This window comes from Rutilus rutilus (genome assembly GCF_951802725.1).
Source record: "Rutilus rutilus genome assembly, chromosome: 21".
Classification (NCBI taxonomy): domain Eukaryota; kingdom Metazoa; phylum Chordata; class Actinopteri; order Cypriniformes; family Leuciscidae; genus Rutilus; species Rutilus rutilus.
In genome coordinates, this window is record NC_140226.1 from 29,070,669 (window position 1) to 29,080,607 (window position 9,939).

Genomic DNA, 9,939 nt, shown 5'->3' on the forward strand with positions numbered 1-9,939 from the left:
GTTATTATATATATATATATATATATATATAATGCGAGCATCAGTGCATGCCCTAAGATAGACAAATGCAAAACAAGTGCTTTGTTTCAAAGTCAAAAGCCTGAGACTGAGAATAAAACAATTTAGGAAGAGTTTATCATGGTCATATCAGCTGAACACACAGCTTTACAGTGAAACAGCCCGGAAGCAAACACTGAGTTTAAACACTCCCTGATTGAGAATCAGATAGTAATCAGATGCTCACCGGAGTAAACATCAATAATGCAGTGTAGTACTTCGCTCTCTCATCTCTCAACCCATCATTTCCTGTGGTTTACATTCTGGTTTTCCTATGGTCGACGTCGGGTTGAAAGGTTAAGAGGAAGACGAGAGTGGCATGCATAAAACGTCAAGGTTCAGATGAGGTGAGTGAATCCAGTTCTACGGACACATGCTGTTAAATATTATTCAAACTCACCATTTGGTATCAAAATGCTACCAGTATTGACAGTTTCACATTAGCTGACCAGCTTAAAAAGTCATGCTGTCTTGGTATAGGGATTAGGGTATATTTTCTGAATTATATGATATTTTGGGGATATTTTTTTAGGAAAAAACGTATTTGCATTAGTGTCAGTGCCATGATCTATTAAATTGATTAATTCAAAAATGCATAAAAATGCAAATCATACGAACAATAACTTGGATACAACTCTTCTATGATGTTTTTAATTTCTGACTAAAATATATATATATATATATATATATATATATATATATATAAACCCATATAGGCTATATATTTTTTTTGGGGGGTCAGAAATTAAAAAAAAAATATATATATATGTATGTATGTATATACACACAAAATAATGTTTACATTTAAAATAAATACATGTGAAATAAATACATAAAAAATGTCAACTTTACTGAGAACTTGGCATGTGTGTTATTTTCCTATGTCATTAACCCATTAATCATAAAATGCTTTTCTTTCAAATAACATCAGAGACACGTAACGAAAAGACAATTCAAGGAATCAGGTGTGGGTTGACGTAAGAATGTTTGCTGGATGCCATCCACCCCCATGTTCGTCACAAGTCTCCTGTTATTATGTTCTGATAAACGCCTTTGAATTTCTTGTAAGTTCAGAGCATATGAAAGTACGAGAAAAGTGCACAGGAGGAGAATTGAATGAGAAACTAATAAAGGCAATAAAATTGAGTGATTTATAGTGACTGCTCTGGCATGTGCAAGGCAATACTTCCCTGCAGGGTTAAGAGTGAAGAATGGGACGAGCAAGTCGAACCAGGACTTCCAGTAGACCTTCAACTCCTCTTCAACCAGCCTCGCTTCTCGTGAGAACCGAGAGCTTTTCTCTGGTAGGGGTGTGAGGAAATAATTGATGTCCTTGGAATAAACATTCCAACAATGCCGTTGGGCATGCACTCTTATTTGAACTCACGGAAGCAAAAGGCTTCTTGACAAATTTCACTCTATTAAGTAACCTGAAAATTTAGATGAGCTCATGACAACGTCAGGCTTATTGACGCATTTTACTCTATAAAAAGAGGATAGTAAAAACGTTCTTGGCATCTATGAGTCTGTTTACACCTGGTATTAAGAGGCGTTTTGGTCGATCTGATCACAAGTGGACGACGCTAAATACAGGTGTTAGCGGGGTCTAAAACGTTTTGAGCTTGTCCACTTTCGACCACTTCCAGAGGTAATTCCCGGTTGTAAACAGGGCCTATTAGCCTGACGTCGTCATACTCAATTCTAGTCAGAATGTGAGTCTGATACTTCTCCATTGAGCTTTGATTATGGGGCGTGTTTCAACCGAACCAGGAAAAAAAATTCCTCTGCACTCAATTGGATAGACCTACAACCAATCAGAGCAACGGAGTAAGTGACGTATGTTTTTCATTCATGTTTCCGATCGCGGTTCTCTGTTCCTCTTTTAAAATTAATGCGCTGTCGATATCTTCTATAACAGACGCGATGGCGGAATCTACACATGATGTTTTATAAACAAATTTCAGGAGGAGCACATTCAAATAATCAATCCAATCAACCGTCTATCAGCATGAGAGGAAAGCATATATTTATTCACTCGGTCAACTCACCTAACATGACAGTTTTCAGCATCCCTGCACTCACTCTTGGCTTGTTCTTCCACAGCCAGGAATACGGGGGGAGTACTTTGGGTTCGGGCCGAATACCGAGCCCGAAGCCTCTCCTCAGACAGCACGCCAAATATGCATTTATTCTATCTGACTTATTTGTAAGCGTGAACTCGTGAAATCTCAATTCTTCAGCGGCAGTCATTTGAATTCAACCCAAGCGCTCGTTGATGACGTGGATGATGACGTTACCGTTGCTTATCTGTCCATCATCGTATAAAGCCCGCCCTGACAATTTGATTGGTCCGAACAATTTTTGTCCAGACCGAACTTCCCGACCAAAAAATATTGTGGGCGGGGTTCGGGCTGGCACCCAGGCTAAGGGCCTATGGTTCCATGAAGAACATTTTACATCCATGGAACCTGAAAAAAAAAGGTTATTCATACACTCTAAAAAATAAGGTTCCAAAAGGGAGTTTTCACAGTAATGCCATAGAAGAACCATTTTGGATTCCACAAAGAACACTATAAAGAACCTTTTGTGCAATGGAAAAGTTCCATGAACGTTAAAGTTTCTTCATGGAACCATCAAAGCCAATAAAGAACCTTAATTTTAAAGAGTGAGTGGAAAAAAGTTCTTCAGATTATTAAAATGTTCTTCACACTAAGAAAAAAAAATGTTCACTGAAAGTTTCTTTGAGGAACACAAAATGGTTCTTTAACGCCATTGCTGTGAAAACCCTCTTTTGGAACCATTATTTTGAAGAGTGTATAAGTAGAGTGCTTTTTAAACTGGAATCGTTTTAAAATGTCACGTCTTTTCAAGCCTGTCTATACCTCAGGGATTTTTCATACTTCTTCTGAGCCCTGGCATACAATATAACATCTAAGTGGCTTACGCAACAACAAATTGAATGAGACAATTAGCCAATGCCCTTTAAAAGATCTCCATCTTTATTGTCCAAAACGATGTAGTCTAATCAGGCACGGTCCACCCATTTTCATACTTTGTTATGATTCTTATCCCATAGCAGCCAACCACACTGACCTTTCATGCGGCAGTTAAAGCCCCAGTGTCGCTCATACGCACACATAGACACACAGCTGCAAGGGTTAAGTGTTCGAAATGAAAACGGCAAACTGCAAATCCATCTAGCTTTGTTTTAGATGATCCTCCCAGGGGGGGGGGGGGGGGGGGGGGGGGTTGGAGGTCTGGTCACAAGAGAGTTCAAGGAGATGACTGACAGCAAATGAGAGCTAAGTATTCTCATTACAACCATCATATAAGGTTTCACACAGCATTTGAAGGATGGAGGGATGCAGGTGTTTTCGACCTGCCCTGTGAACGGACTTTCAACTTCTTACATGTCACAACAGAGAGCTTATAGACCCTTAGAACTGTAGTGGTCATTATAATTGATGACAGCCATTTCAGTGCCTTTCTTTGGACAATGGAGATGAAATAACGGCCGCCCCGAAGCGCATATTCATCTTATTAAACGTGATACCTTGTAGTCCATCATCACAATAATGGGATTGGGAACACCACATTCCATACCACTAGATTGTTTTAACCCAGGTGCGAATGCCCTTAAATTTTGTTGAATGATCCTGTAATCGATGCGGATGGCCAGTGGAGTGAAAGAGTTTGACGTTAGACGTCTCAGATTAATTCTCAACGGTTAATGGTTATCGTAGCCGGACATATGATTTAGGGTTAACGCCGGCCATTTTTTAAAATTGCGAGTCTTGGGTAATGTGCTAGAGCTTTGTGACTAGTTAAGTGCCAATCATTTTAGGCAATGAAGTCTTTGTCCATTGTCCCGTGTTAAGCTTCCAGGCATTCCATCCTCAGGCATTGTTCAGGTGTTAAGTGCCCTGACATTGAAGTGAATGAACTACTGAGGGGAGAGCTTCTTTATTGTTTGAAGAGAAGAGACCATTCCTCACTGATATCAGGCGAAGGAATCACCGGTAATAAATAATAAAACAAAGGATGGCGAGGACTGAAAGCAAACCTGGTGAAAAAGAGTGAAGCCATTAAAAGCTGTGGGGCGTGAAGGAAGACTAATTGCCACCTGTGAGCGTGTGCTTGGCAGAAGACTGTAAAGAAACGGCCTGTCACACGCCGGGCTGCAGTGCTGCTGACCATGCATTTCCTGGAAGGAACTTTTTCAGGAGCAAATTTTAAGATTTTACAATCTTTTACGTTTTTTCAATGAGGATTTCACTTCCGAATAGTTTGCTTTGCTGGACTTGCCAATACATTCATTTACGAGACATACATTTCACATATATACCTAAAGTTTGCGTATTAGCCTCAGCCTTTCATAGTACACACATTGGAAATAAAGTCATATTTACAAGGTACCGGCCTGCTACATTTAGCCCCTTTGAGGATAAAATTATCATTAAATTTGCCAAAAGCTGAGAATTTAGTGCCATTAAGTTGCATCATTTGCAGACCACTACTGTTGGCAATTTATTTTAATCTAATTTAGTTTTATTAAACCATCACACTGTGTACATAGTAGATATAGATGAGATATTATAAATGTGTATTATTATTTATTGTTAATGTATGAATTATTATTATTATTATTATTAAAGAGAGGGTGATGGATGGATGGATGGATGGATGGATAGATATATAGATAGATAGATAGATAGATAGCAATTAAGCAATAAACGTCATATAATACATGATACAAATTTATAATAAATGTGTTATTTTATTACTAATATTTTTGTATCTTTACATTTTTTGTTTGTTTGTTTTGTCATTGAATTAATATATAATCGTATTAAATAATACTAATCAAACGTCACTTTAGATGTCAGATGGCAGCTTTTTGCTGCCTAATTTTTTTTTGCCAATATTCAAAAGTCTGGATTTGCAAGCCTACTTGAATGTTGCCACTGGATAGTTAAACTGCAAAAAAACATAAATGTCAGCAATTACACAAAAATAACTGACTAAGAGGCCAGTACTCCTAGCCAACACAAGCTGGCTGGGAATAAATGAGCTCTAGTATGAACCAGTGAAGTGCAGCTGGGTCATTGGGGCAGCCTGATATCTGAAACTTATTGAGTGCTGCAGTTCCCAGACTTTACCAGCAAACTGAGAGCAATTTTCATAATGAACATATGAGGGGGGAGCAGGTGTGAATCGCAATTGAAAATCAAGAATAATGAAAACTCAACCAATTTAAACCCAGGATTTAAGCCCACAGGCCACCCACACTTTGGCAGGAGCTGATAAACAGTAACCCTCTGTAGCTTCTCGGCTAGAACCATATCACTTGAGTCTCTAAGTTCAGGTCAGGTAACCACCACACATCTCCAGCTGGACAAAGCATCCTTTCTTTTCCCAACTGCAGGGAAAGCAGGACTCCCATGACCAATACTTCCACAGTCTCATTAAGCCATCAGCAGAGGGGCCGATAGAGACCTCTCCGGCTTGACCCCATCGCTTTATCCCCCACACCTGGAGACGACCACACAGGGCAAACAGCAGGAGTGAAACGGACAGCCAAACTTGGGATGGTTTCAGACAACCACTGGTGATGAGAATGAGTAAGTACTAACCAAATAACACATCTTAGGGTGGGACGAGGTCATACGCATCCACCAACACTGATGCACACCCACACAAAAGCCCTATCTTTATCCCCTGAGGTAACCTGGAGAGAAGAGAACTTGAGGGGGGGGGGGTTCAAAGCAAACCGGAGGGCTTGTAATCCTACCTAAGCATGAGATCTCTCTTGAAACACAACCACAAAAGAAAGCGAAGGGAGGGGGAAAACCTGAGGCTAACCCAAGCAGCAAGTCAGACAACAATAAAAAGTCGACAGCCTATATTTAACTGTGGTGGGAATTTGGTGAGGAGTATACAGGAACACTTTGAATGCATGATGAAGGTCAACTGGGTCTCTACTTCCTCCACAGACTCCACAGCGAGTCCGCTCGACTGTTTTCTCCCCCCAATGTCGATGGACAAGGGGGGAGATAAGCATTGTTTCTCAAAACAATGGGCCACTTCCAATAGCCCCTCCCCTATCGACAGACTCTCAGAAACTGGCACTCACATATTCTGCATGAAAACAGTGTGTGAAAGTAAGGAAAGCTGTTGAAAACTCTAGAAACGGAAGGTTGTGAGAAAAAAAGAGCATTTTTTGGCTTTAGGAATGAGCAGATAGACTGTAAACACCCCAAACAAACAATGGCGAATGACTTCAGTTTACCAGCATTCAGAAAAGTGTAACGCAAGGGTGGATATTGTGGATTACTTCAAAGTACCAGGGATTTTTCCTTTCAGCTTTGGTTATACATTACTGGTATGGAATTCTGTCCTCCATTTGATTGATTATGTTCCATTACTCTCCAATTAAAAAAGCATTGGTTTTATAAAATAAAGAACAGTTAGTTCCAGGCCTCAAACCTGATTGGTCGAGCAGCATTAAAAGAGTGCGTTAACGGTGGAGATTTGAAAGTGACTCTTTCTGAAAGTGACTCTCTTTATGAGTAAGTCATCGAGTCCTTCATTCAAAATCGTTCAAAAATGCTGATGCATTCAGAAACAAAACAGGTGGCTATCTTTATGAGTGAATCATTTGAATCATTCACACAACCAATTAATTCAAATACACTGATTCATTCCGTAATGAAAAAAAATGACTCTCTTAATGAGGTGGTCACTAATTAAATCACTCAAACAATTTGTTAATAAAACACTGATTTATTCAGTGAGTCATAAAAACGTATAAACAACAAAACAGATTACTCTTTATGAGTGAATCATTAAATCATTCACTCAAGCAAATCTCTTCATGAGTGGGTCATAAATCATTCAGTCAAACAATTTGTTTAAAAACACTGATTCATTCAGAAATAAAACTAGTAAATGTGTTTATGAGTGAGTCATTGAATAATTCACTCAAATTATTTGTTCAATAACACTAATTCATTCAGGAATGAAACAAGTAACTTTCTTTATGAGGTAGTCAAAACCCATTTATAAAAAAGTCAATTGAATCATTCACTCATATGGTTTGTTCAAAAACCAAGATGCCTTAAAAAATGAAACAGGTGACTGTATTTATGAGATAGTCTTTGAATCATTCACTCAAACGATTTGTTTAAAACACGGATTTATTCACATATGAAACATAAATGAAACAAATGACTCTCTTTATGAGGTTGTGTTTAAATCATCCACCCAAAACACGGATTCGTTCAGGAACGAAACTTGTTTCATAATTGATTCATTCATTCAATTAATTAGCTCAATCCTTTCATAAATAAAAAAACATTCAGGATGAAACAAGTAACTCTCTTAATAAGTGAGTCATTGAATCATTCACTCAAATAATTCATTCAAAAGCACTAAATCATTTAGTAACGAAACAAGTGACTCATTCATCACAAAAACACTCTTGCTCATGTGATATTGATTAAACAGCACCATAAATTTACACTAGAAATGTAACCTCACAAATTATAATAATTTGTTTTGTTTCAGTCAATTTAGTGCAACCTTAATAGTTCATTTTTGCATCCAGATTGCTCTCTATATATCATGCCCATCCACTTACTGCATTGGCAAGCACAGGGGCGCATCACGCCACACAGCTGAGCTTCTCACATCTCACTCCAACCATCCCACTCAAGGCTTGATGAGGCTTCATCACCAGTTTGACCATAAACCAACATCCAGCAATAAGACATTTCAAACAGCATTTTAAGGAAGTTGTGCGGTGAAGCGATTTTATCAAAGCCTGTATGCATTTCAAACAAATTATAATAATGACTTGAAAGCATTCTAAAGTACAACAAAGCCTATAGTTTGAAAAAGAGGTTGCTGAAATATTTACTCTCTGTGAAGGTATAGTAAAAAGATTAACCTTCTGATGACTGGGCGAACTTTGTGAATAGGAGCCTGAATAGGATATCAGTTTTCTGATAAGAGGGTCATAAAACTAGAAAGACAGGGCTTATTTGTGTCAACTTTTCAGATTTTACACAAAAATGGCCTTTAAGAGGCATTCACCGCATTGCATCTGATTTATGTGAGGCTTTCACAATGCTGTGAAAAGAGCAGAGTGACAGAATGCAACAAAGAGAACAACTTCCAAAGCTTTGAAGCTCAGGTGAAAGTCAAGTGCTTCTTGAGACTAACAAAAGCTTCTTAGTCATCCATTTCTGCATGAGTCAAAACAGATCCTCGAAAGATAACTTTATTAGAAAAAAAAAAAAAAATGCAGCAAGATTTCCACTGTCTTGGATGCACTTTGCAGTGTCATCCTAATAATGCTTTTCGCTCACTGACCTTTAAGGAAGCGGGGTCGGACAGAGCGAGGGCTTGTCTCCTCAGTTCAGCTACGGTCATCTGACACTGCTTGCACAGATCTGGCCTAGTCTCGTCCCTGTCTGATTCCGAGACGCTCACGGCTCCTGCGCCTTCAGGTGCTGGTCTGCCGGCACACATTTCCTCCTCCGCTGACAGCCTCCTCCTCCTCGTGCTCAGCTCAAGTGAGAGAGAAGACTCTCCGCTCGAACAGCCTTCCACCTTTTTGAAAGACAACAAAATCACAATGCAGAAATTGCACGTATACTTTTCAAACACCTGTCAAAATTTGCTAACATTTAGAGCTTTAACATTACAGTTAATTGCATATTAAAAATTGTTTATTATATTAATACCCATTCCACACTATGAAAATGATTATGACTAATAAGTTATGACAACGTGTTTTTACATTGCTTTAACTCATCAAAATAAGTTAAGCAATTTTGTTATACAAGATTTAAAAAAATGTTTTAAGTCAGTTTAATGTCATTTAAGTTGAAATTGCTTGAATATCCAAGTTGATTGCACTTAAAAATGTATGGCAGTGCATGTACACGTAGCTTCACTACAGTTCTTAACTCGTGTTATATACACAACATGTGATTAGACTTTCTAACGTGTTGCAAGTTATTCAACCACAATTGAACAAACAGCAAACGATGGCATTCAATTCGATTACTGTAACTTCTCAGCATCAGTTGTTGTTTATAAGAGGACTTACAGTTGACCGGCTGATCTGGAACTCTCCTCGCGCATTCCCTTGAGTTAAATCCATCATCTCGGTATAAAAGATCAAAGCACTGCGGATATCTAGTGTACTTTATTGCTCCTCTATTTGTCTACACACATTGATTAGGAACACAGTTCATGAATAGTCAGTGGGAGCGCAAAGCAAAAGGCATAACAAGATTCCCCCTAAAGTTTTGCTTTGCTGTAGCTCCATGACGATGCGCGTACGCGGGAGTGAAGTTTGACTGCTGTCAATGCGTGTGCGCGCTGCGCGGCTCGGTCACTTGGTTAGAGGGGTGGAGCTGCTATTCAGTAGCTATTCAAACACTGAGAATATGCTGTTTCAGATAGTTTATAGGCTGCTTGTGCACAAACAAAAAGTGAAAATAAAGTTGTAGGGAATTCACCATTTAATTAATTGTGTGTTTTGTGATAAGGAGTGTGCTCATGTGAACCTAATCAATTGATCAAATTGTGTCTGTCTGATGTACAACAATTCATAATAATAAAACCATTTGTATTATTGTAAGGAACAGCCTATAAACTCATTTTACTATTTTACCATTTGTATGTCTGTAAAATCAGATCCAAAGCAAAATGTTGCTCAAATTGGGTGCTCAACAAGACAATTAATCAAAAAAAAAAAAAAATTGTATGAAAAAAAAAATGTATGTCTGAAATAAAAATAAATAAATAAATAAATGATTGCTGCTAACATAAATTACGTCATCTTTTATGTTGCAGTTCACTTGTGTCGAC

At 38.4% G+C, this 9,939-nt stretch overlaps 1 protein-coding gene across 1 annotated transcript in view; it reads right to left on the bottom strand.

Moving 5' to 3' along the window:
- Positions 1–9,263, bottom strand: part of kif26ab (kinesin family member 26Ab) — a 95,795-nt gene extending 86,532 nt beyond the window's left edge. Inside the window, exons 1-2 of the mRNA XM_084392482.1 lie at positions 9,173–9,263; positions 8,431–8,670 (exon numbers count right to left, since the gene is read on the bottom strand). Of these exons, the coding sequence (XP_084248608.1) occupies positions 8,431–8,670; positions 9,173–9,229 (297 nt within the window). The 5' untranslated portion in view covers positions 9,230–9,263. The remainder of the gene's footprint in view (positions 1–8,430; positions 8,671–9,172) is intronic.
- Positions 9,264–9,939: the final 676 nt, after the last annotated feature.